General features: G+C 53.6%; 2 protein-coding genes across 6 annotated transcripts in view; one reads left to right on the forward strand and one right to left on the reverse strand.

Moving 5' to 3' along the window:
- Nucleotides 1-2,934, reverse strand: part of CELF1 (CUGBP Elav-like family member 1) — a 96,646-nt gene extending 93,712 nt beyond the window's left edge. The window contains exon 1 of one of the 5 annotated variants that reach the window (XM_055142987.1): nt 2,791-2,934. The gene's annotated coding sequence lies outside the window, so the exon portion shown is untranslated. The remainder of the gene's footprint in view (nt 1-2,790) is intronic. The other 4 variants (XM_055142985.1, XM_055142986.1, XM_055142984.1 and 1 more) reach the window with 4 other exon arrangements.
- A 10,041-nt stretch (nt 2,935-12,975) lies between these two features.
- On the forward strand, nt 12,976-16,928 carry PTPMT1 (protein tyrosine phosphatase mitochondrial 1). The gene is made up of 4 exons (XM_055141696.1): nt 12,976-13,260; nt 13,365-13,445; nt 15,454-15,645; nt 16,596-16,928. The coding sequence occupies exons 1-4, from the start codon at nt 13,087-13,089 to the stop codon at nt 16,752-16,754; spliced, it is 606 nt and encodes a 201-aa protein (XP_054997671.1). The 5' UTR covers nt 12,976-13,086; the 3' UTR covers nt 16,755-16,928.
- The last annotated feature ends 69 nt before the right edge of the window (nt 16,929-16,997 follow it).

A 16,997-nucleotide genomic window follows, 5' to 3' on the forward strand; every position in this document is an offset into this window, starting at 1 on the left:
AACTGCACTACAGCTCAGAATTGCTTAAAAAAATAAACCTGTCCATGGGGCTGGAGCAATAGCACAGCGGGTAGGGCGTTTGTCTTGCACGCGGCCGACCAGGGTTCTAATCCCAGCATCCCATATGGTCCCCTGAGCACCGCCAGGGTAATTCCTGAGTGAAGAGCCAGGAGTAACCCCTGTGCATCGCTGGGTGTGACCCAAAAACCAAAAAATAAATAAATAAATAAACCTGTCCAGAGGCTTGAGAGATAATCCAGTGGGTAGGATGCCTGCCCTGCACGCGGCCAACCAGACCAGGGTCTGACTCCGGCATCTCATACGCTCCCTCAGCACCATCAGGAGTAATTCCTCAGTGCAGAGGCAGGAGTGACCCTGAGCATCGCTTGGTGTGACCCAAAAACAAATAAATCTGTCAGGATGGAAATGCAGCACAATGACAGCATGTATGAGGTCGTGGTTCAATCCCCAGTGCTCCCCCTAAAAAAAATATCTGCTAAACTTTTAAGAATACATGCTATGTAACCTTTGGCAAGTAAACCATCTAACTCTTGGCCTGCTCAGTCTTCTGAAAAGTGCAGGAATATTCTATCTCTACCAACCCCTCCGGCTTAAGGACAGTAAATCTAGAAAACCCTCTGGACAAGAACGAGAAAAAAAAAAAAGAATGAGAAGTTGGAGACAACAGGTCAATGCTTTAAGCCAAGAACTATTCATTTCACCTTTTGGGGGGAGGGGAGACAAACAGGCTGGTCTCTGGGATCATTTCTGGCATGGCTAAGGGGACCATACCCAGTTCCACCATATGCAAGGAAAAGCTCTACCCAGTGAGCTGAAGCTCCTGTCCCCTCATTTTACTTTTTGTCTTTTCATGTTTTAGGGGTCACATCCAATGGTACTTAATTGGGGGCCATATGGTGCCAGGGTTCAGCCTTGCAGGCACCCAAGAGCCATCCTTAATGGAAACAGGTGGTGGGCCATCAAGAGGAAAGAACCTTGGGAGAGCTATAAACTTCCTGATTAGAGCAAAGGCTGAGGAGCTGAGCCAGAGGACAGCGGGGAGGGCGCTTGCCTAACAGGACACCCACCCAGGTTGGACCCGCACACCCCATATGGTCTCCCCAGTCCCGCCGGGAGTAAGCATCCCACCCACACCTCCTCCCCGCACCCCCCCAAAAAAAAGCAAGGGCTGAAAGTACTAGCTTTACTAATAGCAACGCTTCCATCCTGGCTAATTCCTGATCAGAAACTACTTACAGTAAATAAATGCTAGAAATTACATAAGAGGCCTGGAGAGATGGGTCAAAGGGCTGGGAGCCCGAGCCGGTTCCAACCCTCTGCACCGCGCCATGCACAGCTGGCAGTGACCCCCAGCACCAAGCCAGGAGCAGCCCCAGAGCACCAGCGGGCGTGGCCCCGAAACCAGGACGAAAACAACAAAAGCAGGGGGCTAAATGACGCAAGAGGGCCCAGCAGTGGCTCCGCGGCGGCGGGCAAGCTTTTGCACGCTGGAGGCTCTGGGTTCGAGCCCAGGCACCCCAAATAAGAGGAGGAGAGGGGTGGGAGGCGGCTAGTGGGGCGGGGGAGGGGGGCGCTGGAGACAGGGTGGGCCTGGAGCGATCGTCCGTGCATGCGACGGCAACTTCCAGACTGTCCACGTGGATGTATTCACGTGAACACGGAAAGCCCCTGCGGGATTCGGAGTGGGGTGAGGGTGGGGTGGGGGTGGGGGGAGCTGCCTTCCACCTCGCCAAGAACCAGAGCCCGGAACTGGCCGCTGCCCCGGCGGGGAGACGCCCCCCGTCCTGTTCCACCCCCCAACTTGTGGCTAAAGGCGAAAGTGGGACCTGACCCGAGCAGCGGGGGGAGACGGCGAAAAGCCCCGGGACACGGTGCAGTCCCGGCCCCGTCGGGGCTCGCGAGGCGGCGCTGGGCTCCCGCCGCGGGCCCCGGAGCGGCAGCCCACGCGGTTCGGAACTGTCAGCCCTTCCGCCCGCGGGCACCCGGCCCGCCGGACATCCCATTTTCGCTGGAGCAGGCTGGGACCGAGCCTCGCCCCCGGCCCCCTCGGCTCTGCGAGCGAGCTGCCCACCCGCCGGCCGCTCCTGGGAGCCGGGACAGGATCGCTCGGGGGGTGGGGGGGGCGTCACTAGCCCCCAGTCCTGCAGCCCGGGAGGGAGGGGACCAGAGTGGGGGGGGTGCTCTGCAGGAAGCGCTGTGGCCGGGCTCCCGGGCCCCGCCGATTAGGCCGTGGCTCGGGGAGCCCCCGATAAGGCGGGGGAGGGAGGAAGGAAGGGCGCGCCCAGGCCCCCAGCGAAGCCCGAGCCGGCAGCGGGGGGACTCCCGCGGAGCAGCGCTGCCCTGCACAGCGGCGGGCACGGCCGCCGCCACCACGTGGGGCGACAGCAGCGGGCGAGGGGTGTCTCGGGCGGCCGCGGGTCTGCGCGGCGGCGGGAAGGCGGCGGCCCGCGCTCGGCCGGGCGCGGGGCGCGAAGCCCCACGCCGGGGCGCCGAGGGCGCCAGCAAAGGGCGCGGGGACAAGGCCACGAGGAGGGCGGGTCTCCCCGGGCGCGGGGGGCACGCGCCCGACGAGCGCGGCCCGGGCCCCGGGGAAAGGCGGGCGCCGGCACCGGGGGCCCGGAGGCCGCCGCGGGCACGAGGGGCGGCCGCGCCCGCAGGGCCCGGTGACCCGCGGCCGCCCCGAGCGGACCCGCCCCGCCCCGCGGCGCCTCCCTCCCTTCTCCCTCCCTCCCACCCCGCGGCCCGTTATCCCGCGGCCGCCGCACTCACCAGCGGCTGCACCGGGGCCCGCCGCTGCCTCAGCTGCTGCCTGCGCCTCCGCAGCCGCTGCCGCCTCGCTGCTGAGGCCGAGTCCCGGGGGAAGCCTCCGCGTCCCGCCGCCGCTGCCACTGCCGCCAGAGCAGAACACCCCAAAATGGCGGCACTTCCGGCACCTACCACTGCGGGGAGGGCCGGGGGGGGCCGGGGAGGGCTGCGAGGGGGAACGTACCACCGCGGTGCGCAGCGGAGCGCGGCCGGGGGGCGGCCCGAGCGCCCGGCGCTACAGCGCCCCCTCGGGCTGGGGAGTGGAGATGCAGGCCGGGGAAAGTGGAGACTTTCCCCCCCACCAACTCCCCCCCTCCCAGAGGTCCCAGGGTGAATCCAGTCCAGAGACCCGCTTTGTCTCTCTGAGCACTGCTGGAGGGAAGAGGAGCGGGAGGGCGGAGCCAGGGACTGGAAAGTTCGCGGAGGCTCTGCCGCACCGTACCCGCAAGGAGCTCAGAATGACCTGTGGGCAAGGGCCCCCCTGCTTGGCGCCAACTATAGGCAAAGTCAAATATTTGACGGGTGAATGAATGGAGTGAATGGAAGTGGTGTCTGGGCCTTGGGCGCATGACAAAACCTCTTTCTGCTCCACTGGACATGCAAGAGGATCCAGACAGGGAATGTTAATTTAGTACGGGCTTCCCAAGTTTAAAAAAATAAACAAACAGGAAAGATAGAAAAGTGAGTAAGAAGTTTGCCTTGCACACAGCCAACCCGGGTTTATTCCCTGGCACCGCATAGGATCTCCTGAGCACAGAGTCAGGAGTGAAGCCTGAGCACTGCTGAGCATGGCACATATGGTCCCCCAAGCACCGCCAGGAGTAATTCCTGAGTGCAGAGCCAGGCGTAACCTCTGAGCATTGCTGGGTGACACAGAAAGAAAAAACAACAACAAAAATTTTAATATGGTGGGGGAGTTGGAGCGATAGCGTAGTGGGTAGGGGGTACCTTGCACTCAGCCAACCCAAGAGCAATCCAACCCATTACCCTATATGGTTCCCCAAGGCTACCAAGAGTGATCATTGAGCACAGAGCCAGGAATAAACCCTAAGTATCTCCTAATGTGGTCTAAAAACTGTCATTGTCACTGTCCTCCCGTTGCTCATTGATTTGCTCAATCAGGCACCAGTAAAGTCTTCATTGTGAGACTTGTTATTGTTTTTGGCGTATCGATACACCACGGGTGGCTTGCCAGGCTCTGCTGTGCCGGTGAGATACTCTCGGTAGCTTGCCGGGCTCTCTGAGAGGGGCAGAGGAATCGAACCTGGGTTGGCCGTGTGCAAGGCAAACGCCCTACCCACTGTGCTATCATACCACCCCAAAAACAACAAAAATATATTTAATATAGGGAGCATTTAAGGCTTTTACATCTATCATGGAGCAGAGCCAAGCTAGACGACACATATGGTCCCCCACTAGCACTTCATGAAGTGACCCTTTGAGGACATAGTCAGGAGAAGGCTCTTGACACCAGTGAGGTGAGGCCCTAACCTAAACCCAAAAATAATAATTATAAAATAGGAGTCAAATAGTTCACCGTGAAAGTGGCCAACTCCAGCTCAACACCCCAGGATTCCAGAAGCTCCTCTGAGCACAGTCAGGAATGCGTACATAGCCAGGGGTAAGTCATGAGCACCACTGGGTGAAACAAAAAAATTAAAACCAAAGAACAAACAACCCCCCTAAAAAAACCTATATATACATGGTCCCCTCGTGCTCCCCAAATTGACATTCTCTCACCACCACAAGCTGCAGTAACATAGAGCCAGGAGTAGCCCCTGAGCACCATCAAGTGTGGCCACAAAACAAAGCAAAACAAACAGAAAAACAAAATTGGGAGCGTTCCCTCTCTGACTTCAAGAAAATCATTAATAAAATTACATTTAGGGGGCTGAAGCAATAGCACAGCGGGTAGGGCGTTTGCCTTGCACACGGCTGACCTGGGTTCGATTCCCAGCATCCCATATGGTCCCCTGAGCACCGCCAGGAGTAATTCCTGAGTGCATGAACCAGAAGTAACCCCTGTGCATTGCCGGGTGTGACCCAAAAAGCAAAATACATAAATAAGTAAATAAATAGAAATAAAATGAAATTACATTTAAAATTCAGGAGCTGGGGCTGGAGCAATAGCAGGGAGGGTAGGGTATTTGCCTTGCACGCAGCTACCCAGGTTGGATTCCCAGCATCCCATATGGTCATCTGAGCACCGCCAGGAGTAATTCCTGAGTGCAGAGCCAGGAGTAACCCCTGTGCATGGCCGGGTGTGGACCCAAAAAGAAAAAAAAAAAAACTTTTTTAAATAAAATTTTCAGGAGCTGGGTAGAATGCAAATCAGTATTTTTGGCCAGTGTTATTTTGGTTTTGATTTTTGGCTTTGAGGCCACATTCAGCTGTGTAAATCCAGTCACTCTCCACCTTATGGCAAAATGACATAAAGATAGAAAACAGACAATCCTGGGACCTTCTGGACCCTGCAACATGAAAATAACTAATTCATGGATTTGCAAAAGGGTTCTCTGTGACATTTTCTGGCTTCCTGTAATCAAGAATTCCTATACCCACAAATATTGATTATATCCTACCCTAACACACCACAAACAAGGTGATGCCTCAGGGGTTTTCCGTATGTTGGAAGCACATCTTTTGCCCTTGGGGAGCAAAAATAACTAATCATAGTTTTTCATACAGAGCACAACAATTAACCTCTAAGTTGTACACTGTCATCGTCCCTAATTATGCTGTGAGCTTATCATTTTATATGCATTTATAGCACTGATCTTGCTCTTGTTAGAAATTTACATGCAATTTACTGAACATATCCTATATTTATAGGCCCTATGCTTCTGGAATATAGTCACATAAATTACCACAAGGAATTTTATATTTGTCTTCCAGCTGCCACAGATCAGAGAAACTCTTTTAGCAAAGAATGTCTTATTATTTTTGTGCACCTTAGAATCACTTAGATATCAGGATTGAAGAGATAGTACAGCCGGTAGAATACTTATCTTGCTTGGGGCTGGAGTAATAGCACAGCGGGTAGGGCGTTTGCCTTGCACGCAGCTGACCTGGGTTCGATTTCCAGCATCCCATATGGTCCCCTGAGCACCGCCAGGAGTAATTCCTGAGTGCATGAGCCAGGAATAACCCCTGTGCATGGCCGGGTGTGACCCAAAAACAAAAACAAAAACAAAACAAAAACAAAAGAATACTTATCTTGCATGTGGCCAACACAGGTTTGATCCCTGGCATCTCATATGGTACCACAAGCACTGCCAGGAGTGATTACTGAATGCAGAGTGAGGAGTAACCCCTGAACACTGCCAGGTGTGGCCCAAAAATCCAAATAAGAATCACTTAGGTATCAATGTGTCTCCCTACCTCACTCTTTTGGATCTTGACTTTAAAATGTCACCTCAACTGGTCCTTCCCCAACTATCTTAATTTTTTTTTTCTGGGATGGGTGTTGGGGCCACACCCAGTTTTGTTCAGGAGCTATTCCTGGTTATTTGCTCAAGGATCATTCCTAATGGTTCTCTGGGGACTATACATGATGCTGGTGATTCAAACCAGGGTCAATGAGGTGTAAGGCTGTACTAGTTCTCTGGTCCAGCTACTCTATTTCAGGGGCTGAAGAGATACTGCAACAGGTAGGGTGCTTGCCTTGTACACAAGTCAACTTAGGCTCGATCCCAGGCATCCCAAGTGGTCCCTGGAGCCCATCAGGAGTGATTTTTGAGCATAGAGCCAGGAGTAAGCTCAGATCAGAGCCAAGCAAGGCAAAAAGAAAAAGAAAAAAAAACACCCAAAACAAAACAAAACAATAAAAACCCTATCCTATTTCACCTTGCACACACAAGTGTGTTGGGGTAGTGGGGGGTGGGGGAGAAGGGATTTGGCTCTGTAGTAGAGAATGTGCCTTGCATGTGCAAAGCCCTGAATCTGATCTCCAATACCCCTTGTATCCTGGACATTGAAAGGTAAGCCAAACCGTAATGGCCCCCCCAAATGTGTGTATGTATACCCTATATACCTCTCCAATACCCCATATACCCTGGACATTGCAAGATATAGCCCTAACGGCACCCCAAATATGTGAGTGTATATGTGTGTGTGGACTGGAATGATAGTACAGCAGGTAGGGCATTTGCCTTGCATGTGGCAGACCTGGGTTCAATTCCTCTGTGCCTCTTGGAGAGCTTGGCAAGCTACTGAGTATATCCCGCCCGCATGGCAGAGCCTGGCAAGCTACCCATGGCATATTTGATATGCCCAAAACAGTAACAACAAATCTCACAATGGAGACATTACTGGTGCCCGCTTGAGCAAATCGATGAACAACAGGACTACAGCGCTAATGTGTATGTGTGTGTATATGTAAATATATGTATATATATTTGTGTGCATGTATTTGGGCTGGGAAGATAACTTGAAGAACTGGAGCTCACTCTTTGCATTTGCATGGAAGAAAACCCATCAAGAGTAGCCCCAGAGCAAAAGAAAATGAAACAAAAATAAAACCCAAAAAAAGCCTCCTGGAACCTCTCTATGTGCTAAGGGACCACGCCTGTCTCATCCGTTATATCACTAGTGCTTTTCACAGCATCTGGCTAGAAAGATATTTCTGAAAGGGCAACCAGACACTTTCCCCCATTTTATCTATCCCTTGATTGATTGGCCCACAGGAGCTGCCACTCCTTGCAGGTATTATCAGTCTTGCACCTAAATGCCAAGGAAGAGCGCCAAGTGGAAAGAACTCACGGAGAACACATAGGAGCTCTTAGAACTTCCAAAAGCTTTAGGGTTGAAGAGATAGTGCAGTGGGGAAGGCACTTGCCTTGCACATGACTGACCTGTGTTCAATCCCCAGAACTCCAGACCCACCAGGAGTGTTTCTTCAGCACACAGTTAGGAGTTACCCCTGAGCATTGCCAGGTATGGTTCAAAAACCAAACAAGGGGGCCAGAGCGATAGCACAGCGGGTAGGGCATTTGCCTTGCACGATGCCAACCTGGGTTCTATTCCCAGCATCCCACATGGTCCCCCGAGCTCCGCCAGGAGTTATACCTGAGTGCAGAGCCAGGAGTTAACCCCTGTGCATTGCCGGGTGTGACCCAAAAAGCAAAAAAAAAAAAGAAAAAAATCAAAAAACAAACAAACAAGAAATTAGAATTTCCAAGGGCTTCACAGAACAGACAAAATACTAACCAGCGGACATGCACTAAGAGTCCGATAGGAAGTGTGAAAGAGGAGGAAAAGCTCTCTCTTCTGTCTATTGCCTTCCCGGCTGATTCTGATAGGTGAGCTTTGGTTTTCATTTGTAGTACCTGAGATGGCACCCAAAATCTCCTCACATTAAAGGTGTCTGCTCTTCCACTGAACTTAGTTAGGATGCAAGGAAATACCTCTAAGCACTGGTGGGGGTGGGGGGAGTGGTCGGTGGATCGTAGGGGGGTCAGTTCAGATCTTTCTAGGAACTTTTCTTTTTTTTTTTTTTCTTTTTGGGTCACACCCGGCGATGCCAGGAGTAACCCAGGTTACTCCTGGCTCTGCACTCAGGAATTACCCCTGGCGGTGCTCAGGGGACCATATGGGGTGCTGGGACTCGAACTCGGGTCGGCCACTTGCAAGGCAAACGCCCTACCCGCTGTGCTATTGCTCCAGCCCCTCTAGGAACTTTTCTTAAGGAAATAATCATGGATAAATGCTGAGATGTGTTGATGCTTATGGTTCACAATGATAAGGGGCTGGAGAGAGACCACAGCCGGTAAGACATTTGTCTTGCACGTGGCTGACCAGAGTTTGATCCCCGGCACCCCATATGGTCCCCCAAGCACTTCCAGGAGTGAATCCTGAGTGCAGAACCAGGAGTTACCGCTGGCATTGTTGGGTGTGGTCCCCCAAAACAAAAAATAATGTTAAAATAGCATTAAATTTGATACAAAAGGAGGTCAGAGGGCCAGAGGGAACCTCTCAAGGGGCTAGAGTATATGCTTTACACGCCAGAGGGCCTGCCTGGTTTGATCCCCAGCGCTTCAGGATTCCCCAAGAGACTGCTGAGTCACCTCTGTGGGGTTCCCTCCAAAACTCCGTATTCACTGGAGCTAGAGAGATAACTCAATGGCTGAGCAAATACTAAGCGTGTTTGGCATGCAGGAGACCTGGCTTGGTCTCCTGCACCACATGATCCACCGAGCACTGGGAGCAACCTCCCCCCCCACCACTCAGCAAAAGTGCAGAGCTGGGAGTAGCTCCGAAGAACCTCCAGGTGCACTCCTCCCCCCAAAAAAACGCCAAAACTTTATCCATGAATCAGGTAGTATATATCTCTGGCAGTAAACAGAAGGTGCTGCAAAAAGCTATGCAAAAATGCAACATTTTTCAAAAAAATTTTTATTAGTGAGTCACTGTGAGGAACAGTTACAGACTTAGAAATTTTCATGCTTGCATTACAGTCATACAACAGTTGAGTTCCCATCCCTCCACCAGTGCCCATTTTCCACCACCAATGGTACCAGCTTCCCTCCCACCACCCCCAACCCACCCCCCCACCACACCCTGCCTCTGTGGCAGGGCATTCTTTTTTGCTCTCTCTCTCTCTCTCTCTCTCCTTTTAGGTGTTGTGGTTCGAAAATGCAACATTTTCATAGTGAGAAAAAGCACAGGACAAGTTGTCACTGTCACTTTCACTGTCATCCCGTTGCTCACCGATTTGCTCGAGCGGGCACCAGTAACATCTCCATTGTGAGACTTATTACTGTGTTTGGCATATCGAATATACCACGGGTAGCTTGCCAGGCTCTGTCGTGTGGGCGGGATACTCTGGGTAGCTTGCCGGGCTCTCTGAGAGGGGTGGCGGAATCGAACCCAGGTCAGTGGCTTGCAAGGCGAACGCCCTACCGCTGTGCTATCGCTCCAGCCTCAGGACAAGTTATTATAACTAAAGAAAAGGCTAATCCCAGAAAAGCAAGTTTCCCTTAGGGGAATATAGAAGGGTCTTATGCTCATTAGCTTTTAGTGCAGACCTGGAGGCTTCTGGTTGATTGGTCGAAACTACCATTAGCTTTGCTAGCACGTCTTTTTTAAAATTTTGCTTTGTTTGTTTTGTTGTTTTCTATTGTTTTGAGTTTACTCAAAGTAAACAGTGCTTGAGTATGCTCAGGGATCACTGCTGGCAGTGCTCAGGGAGTCATATGGTGTGCCAAGGATCCAACCTGGGTGGACCGTGTGCAAGGCACGTGTCTTGCCTTGTGCACGTCTGAGCCCTGTGCTTCCACTCTGGCCACTGTTGTTGTTGGGACCACACCTGGTATTACCTCATGGCCTCTCTTAGCTGGGTGCTCAGGGCTTGCTTCCTCAGAATGTCAGTGCTCGAGGGACCATGCAGTGCAGGGGATCAAATCCAGGGGCTCTGCACGCAAAAACATGGGCTTCAGCCCTTTGAGCTATCTGCTCAGTCTGTATCACATCATGTGGGCCAGATGACAACAACTTTTTGAACTTCTTGGCTCTTTTTCAACAATAACTCACAAAATTAAACATAGTTATGTGATTTTGGTAGAGAAACGGGAATTACTAAACTAACTTCCTGAGATGTTATACCAGGTTGGAAAGTTGTGCAGTGACTCTTGCAGGCCTCTCCTAAACCAACACCCTTCTCGGAATCCGGCCTTTCCTCCTGTGAACTGGCCCGACTGTTAAACAACCATACCAAGAAGCATAGTCCGTGGCCCACATGTGTGAAGGTTTGGGTTAGGTCCCTGCACCATGAAAACAAATAAAGGGGGCTGGAGAGATAGCTCAGGAGGTTGGAGTTCTTTCTATGCAAGAGAGCTGGATTTGACGCTCAGAGGAATAGTAAAGAGGAATAGTACATCGGGTAGTGTGCTTGCCTTACATATGGGTTCCATCCCCAACACCCCATACGGTCCCCTGAGAACTGCCAGGAGTGATCTCTGAGAGCAGAGCCAGGAGTAAGCCCCGAGTACCACTGGGTGTGACCCAGAGGGAAAAAAGTGTACAAAAAAAATAAAAAAGACTCCCATGATGTGAGTTTCTCTGCCATTTTCTGTACGTGGTATTTGGTTTGGTGTGTTGATTGTGTGAGTCTCAGCTATCCACACCCACCATTTTCCCTCATATGATTTTTCCCGGGAAACTCCTAAAAGTGTCTAGATTGTTCTGTCATACTAACTCGCAGGCATAAAACCATACCCTACTTCCCCTTTCTGAAACTTGCTCTTCGACCTGTACTGGCCAGACAAGTTCCCCGACTTCAAAGTTGTTTTCCAGACAATGAAGTCCTTCTGTTTTATTCAGCTATTCCTGTGATTTGGGGGACAGAGAAACTAAACAAAAGCCAGATATTACCCAGTGGATTTCCCCTAGCATGAAGAGGAAAATGCGTGGGGCCAGCGAGGGGACAGGGTTGAGGAGATTGTCTAACACTGCCCCAACTCTGGTTTGAATCCAGAGCACCACACATGATCCCCCTGAGCCACCAGGAGTCACTCCTGAGCAATCAGGAAGATCCCCAACAAAACATAAAGAAGCCCCAAATGAGAGGGAACTGGTTAAAGAAATAATCGTGGGGGAGTGAGGTGTGGGGGGGACCATGAGCTATTTCAAAGTGGTTGAGCCTTTTGCCTGGTTTGCATGCAGGAGGCCTGGATTTGATTCCTGGTGGAGGTAATCCATTGAGAAGACTCCAACTGCACATTATTTATACATATACATATATATATATATATGTTGCTTTTTGGGTCACACCCAGCGATGCACAGGGGTTACTCCTGGCTTTGCACTCAGGAATTACTCCTGGCAGTGCTCAGGGGACCACATGGGATGCTGTGAATCGAACCCGGGTTGGCCGCGTGCAAGGCAAACGCCCTATCCGCTGTGCTATTGCTCCAGCCCCGCTTTGATATATTTTTAAACATACACTTTTAAGGCTATTTTATATGAAGATGATTTTGAATTCCTATTAATTAATAATATTAATAAGGACTGGAGTGAGAGCACAATAGGTAGGGTGTTTGCCTTGCACACCAGGGAACCAGGGTTCGATTCCTCCACCCCTGAGAGCCCGGCAAGCTACCAAGAGTATCTTGCCCACACAGTAGAGCCTGGCAAGCTACCCATGGAGTGTTTGATATGCCAAAAAATTAACAAGAAGTCTCACAATGGAGACGTTACTGGTGCCCACTCAGGTAAATCCATGAACAACAGGATGACAGTGCTACAGTGCTATTTATTAGTTTTGGGGCCACATCCGCCCATGCTTAGGGCTTACTCCAGGCTCTGTGCTCAGGCGTCACTCCTGGTGGGGTTTGGGGAACCATATGCGGTGCTGGGGATCCAACCCTTTTTGGCCTCATGCACGGCAAGCCCAGGCCATGCACAGGTTGACTTAGTTACACAAATGAGCTTACTCTTTTATTTTCCTTAACGATAAATTAATAATTTTTATATTACAGATGTACTTTGTGATCATTTTACATTATATACGTATTATGTATATGTATATGTGTATACCGCAATTTGGACAAGTTGGTACTACTCTGAATTTGGGGTGAGAGGTGAAAGGGCTGGGGGGGGAATCTCCACTCAGGTCTCCCGTTTGCTCTGGACCAGAAGGGCCCCCCCTACCTCAAGACTCCCCGGAGTCTTGACTCCCACACCCCCCACCCTGCCCCCCCACGGCGGGACCACCCCCTAGTAAGCGCGGCTTCTGGATCTGCGCCCCCACCTGGGGGTGGGAGGACAGGGGCGGGAGGGGCCCACCCCTCCAGGCCGGACCGCGTGGTCCTCCTGGTCATCGGCCAGGGCCCCGCCTCCCCGGAACGGGGTCAAGGTTCCGGCGGCGGGGTCAGAGTCCCCGCCCCGGGGGTCACGGCCCCCTTCCCGGGGGAGGGAGGGGGGTGTGAGGGCCCCGCTTTCCCCGCGGGCGGCGTCCTGGCCTCTGCGGGGTGTCGGTGCGGAGCAGCCGGCCGCCCCGGCCCCGCCCCCGCGGCCCGCGGCCCCTCCTCCCGAGCCATGTCGCCCGAGCCCCGCGGCGCGGCCCGCCCCGCCGCGGCCGAGTCTCCGGGCGCCGGGCCCGAGGCGGCGGCGGCGGCGGCGGCGTCGGCGTCGGCGTCGGCGGCGTCGGCGGCGGCGCCGGGCGAGGGGCCGTCGTGGGCGGGCGGCGGGCCGGCGCGGCCGCGCAGCACGAGCCTGGGCGCGGGCGCGGGGCGGCTGCGCCGGTTCGGCTGGGACGGCAGCATGGCGGCCCGCGGGCTGCTGGAGGCCGGCCTGGCGCGGGTGCTCTTCTACCCGTCGCTGCTCTACACGGTGTTCCGCGGCAAGCTGCCGGGCCCGGCGCACCGCGACTGGTACCACCGCATCGACCGCACCGTGCTGCTGGGCGCGCTGCCGCTGCGGGGCATGACGAGCCGGGTGAGCGGGGCCGGGGGGCCGCCCGCCCGCTGCCCGCCGCCCGCCGCCGCCGCCCGCGCCCGCGCCCGCGCCCGCTCAGCAACCCCCCTTTGCCCCCTCGGCAGCTGGTGCAGGACGAGAACGTGCGCGGGGTGATCACCATGAACGAGGAGTACGAGACGCGCTTCCTCTGCAATTCCTACAAGGTGAGCGGGGAGGGGCCCGCCCCAGCCCCCCCACCGCACCCCAACCCCACCCCGGGCGCTGCCCCGGGCACGGGCTCCCCGGGTCTGGGGGGGTGTGTGTGCGTGCGCTGCTTATTTTATTAATTAATTAATTTATTTATTTATTTATTTATTTATTTATTTATTTATTTATTTATTTATCTGGGGCCGCTTCCGAAGGAGAGTTGGGGTCTCCTGGGGTTGTGAAACGTAAAGTCCCGGCAGAGGCGGATCCAGGCGCCTTCTGGGCCCAAAGTCTTACTAGTTTCCGTCTCGGAGCTGGGTGGCGGGAATGGAGGAGGACGGAGGGCTTGGCTGGTTTCGTTCCAGCCCCGGGAGTCCAACGGGCATGCACTAGGCACCACGTGGACTCCCTAGCTCCTGCGGTGACCCGAGTCACACCCTCCTGCCATACACCCCTGCCACCTGCTGGGTACGCCCCTAGGTTCCCACACACACACCCCGGTAACTGAGCATCCAGTATGGAGAACTGCAGAGATCAGTGTAGCTTTTGAGCACCCCTTGGCCCAACTGCACTCTCGGAAAAAGAAAAATTGAGGAGGGGGAGCACTAGCGATAGTACAGCAGGTGGGGGGGGTTTGCCTTCTTCGCGGCCCACCCAGCTTCGATCCAAGTTCGATCTCCAGCATCCCATATGGTCCCCCAAGCACTGCCAGGAGTAATTCCTGAGTGCAGAGCCAGGAGTAACCTCTGAGCACTGCGGGGTGTGACCCAGAAAGAAAAAAGGAAAAATTTTAAATTCTCTAAGGATACATTATTCTTTCTTTTCACTGGAGGAGGGGTGCAACATGCCTGAGTTACTCCAGCTTGGTGCTCAGGGAGGGGACTGCGTGGTCTCAGGGCACTGAACCCAGATCTCTTGTATGCAAAGCATGCTCACTAACCAACTTACGGGTTTTTTTTTTCTTTTTGGGTCACACCCGGCGATGCACAGGGGTCACTCCTGGCTCTGCACTCAGGAATCACCCCTAGCAGTGCTCAAGGGACCATATGGGATGCTGGGAATCGAACCCGGGTCAGCCGCGTGCAAGGCAAATGCCCTACCCGCTGTGCTATCGCTCCAGCCCCACTAACCAACTTTTGAACCCTTGTGCCAGGTCCTGTAAAACAATTTTTAGGGGACAGAGAGTTAGTACAGGGGGTCAGGTCCTGCCTTGCTCGAGACTGACCTGGGTTTGATCTCTGGCATCCCACGTGGTCCCCAGAGTCCCTCGAGGAGCATTCCCTGAATGCAGAGCTAGGAGTGAGCTAGGCCACACTGCTGCTGGGTGTGGCTTAAAAACAGGAACAAGAAAGAAGTGAACACTGGGTGGAGACTTATCTCAGGAGGCCAGTGTGTTTGCAGAAGGGCCCAGTTCAATTCCCAGCACTGTATCATCCTTTCCGGCCACCAATCCCCAGCACTGCTGGGGTGGCCCCAAAACAAAACAAAAAACAGATGAAAACTAGGAAACTGTGTTCTCATAGTGTTAAAGACTGGTGTGGTTTGTTCTTTTTATTTTGTTTTGTTTTGGGGCCATACCCGGCAATGCTCAGGGGTTACTCCTGGCTCTGCACTCAGGAATCACTCCTGGCGGTGCTCAGGGGACCATATGGGATGCTGGAAATCGAACCCGGGTCGGCCGCGTGCAAGGCAAATGCCCTACCCACTGTGCTATTGCTCCAGCCCCTTGTTCATTTTTGGCGGGGAGGGAGGTAGTGGTGTTTGGCCACACCTCGTGGTGCTCAGGGCTTACTCCTGGCTCTGTGCTCAGGGATCACTCCTGGGGAGGCTCAAGGGGACTATAGGGTGCCGGGGATGGCACCTGGGCCGACCATCTGCAAGGCAAGCACCCTACCCACTGCATGCTGGCTCTGACCCGACGTGGTGGTACGCCGTGATGCGCCCCTGTTGGGACCCTATCTTTATAGCCGTCGTCCCAGGTTCATTTTCTCCTTCCCCTCTGCATGCTTGTGCACCTGGTTGCAGGAGTGGAAGAACGCAGGCGTGGAGCAGCTGCGGCTCAGCACCGTGGACATGACGGGCATCCCCACCCTGTCAAACCTCCAGAAAGGTGTTCAGTTTGCTCTCAAGTACGAGTCGCTGGGCCAGTGCGTCTATGTGCACTGTAAGGCGGGCCGTTCCCGGAGTGCCACCATGGTGGCTGCGTATTTGATTCAGGTAGGGAAGGGCTCCGTTGCCATGTGGGGAGGGCTGTGTCCCCAATCGCAGGTTTTTTGTTGTTGCTGCTGCTTTGGGGCCATACCCAGTGGTGCTCGGGGCTAACTCTCTGGCTCTCTGAGCAGGGATCACTGCTGGTGGGCTGGGGGGGACCATTGGTTTTGCCAGGGATTGAACCTGGGTTGGCTGTGTGCAATGCAAGCACCCTAATCGCTCTGCTCCCCGCCCCCAGCTGCAGGCTACTAGGGAGGTTGTCCTGTGAGGTGTGAAGAACATCTGCACTTTGTAGATAGGCTGTCCCCTGCTTTGCCTGCTGTGTGGCCTCGACCAAAAGGGACTTCCCCTCTCCGGGGCCATTTCCTCCAAACTAATGTGTTAGGAAGCTCAGGTGAGAAAGTGAGTGAGCTGCTCAGACATCACTCCTGCTGTACGGGGGACCACACTCAGGTTGGCAACGTGCAAGGCAAGTGCCTGAACTTCTGTAGTATCTCTCCATTCCCTCCCTCCCCCGTTTTGTCTTGGGGCTACACGGGGCGATACACAGGGATTACTCCTGGCTCTGTGCTCACTCCTGGTGGGGCTCTGGGGACCATCTGGGATGCTAGGCCGGACATGTGCAGTACAAATGCCCTACCTGTTGTATCACTCTGGCCCCCAGTTGAATTTTTATTTTTTATTTTTATTTATTTATTTATTTATTGCTTTTTGGGTCACACCCAGCGATGCTCAGGGGTTACTCCTGGCTCTGCACTCAGGAATTACTCCTGGCAGTACTTGGGACCATATGGGATTCCGGGGATCGAACCCGGGTCGGCTGCATGCAAGGCAAACGCCCTACCCGCTGTGCTATCGCTCCGGCCCCCTGAATTTTTATTTTTAAAGGAAATCCTGAGAGCCCTTAAGCACCCACTAGCTCCTTGCTTTCCTGCTTTGCCGATCCCATCCTGCAGGTGTACAAGTGGAGTCCAGAGGAGGCCGTGGACGCCATCACCAAGATCCGGTCGCATATCTACATCAGACCAGGCCAGCTAGAGATCCTCAAACAGTTCCACAAGGAGATCACTTCAGGGGCAGCAAACAGTGAGACTTTTCACAACGCACAGACATGAAGTACATGGATTAGAAAGAGTTCGAGATAACCTTGCTTGCTACAGAAAAAGTTTAATACGACCAAAGGGATTTTAAGCCGCAATATGACATAGCAGAAGTGTGCTAAGTCATGGCTAATTCTGTTCCCTTTATCTTGTTTCATTTTCCTGAATTAAAAGTTGTGTGGATAGAAAGGTTTAGCGTGGCTTCTCTTCACAGGCTTGGGATAGTTGGGGTGAAGGCCTTTTTAGGGGCGGGGCAGG

This window comes from Sorex araneus, chromosome 6, assembly GCF_027595985.1.
Source record: "Sorex araneus isolate mSorAra2 chromosome 6, mSorAra2.pri, whole genome shotgun sequence".
NCBI classification, from domain to species: Eukaryota; Metazoa; Chordata; class Mammalia; order Eulipotyphla; family Soricidae; genus Sorex; species Sorex araneus.

What these genes read in the sequence shown, in the direction of transcription:
- PTPMT1 (XM_055141696.1), top strand. Translation starts at nt 13,087, where the DNA reads ATGGCGGCCCGCGGGCTGCTGGAGGCCGGCCTGGCGCGGGTGCTCTTC. An exon ending in TGCGGGGCATGACGAGCCGG is followed by an intron (nt 13,261 to 13,364) that starts GTGAGCGGGGCC and finishes CCCCCTCGGCAG; the next exon opens with CTGGTGCAGGACGAGAACGT. An exon ending in TCCTCTGCAATTCCTACAAG is followed by an intron (nt 13,446 to 15,453) that starts GTGAGCGGGGAG and finishes ACCTGGTTGCAG; the next exon opens with GAGTGGAAGAACGCAGGCGT.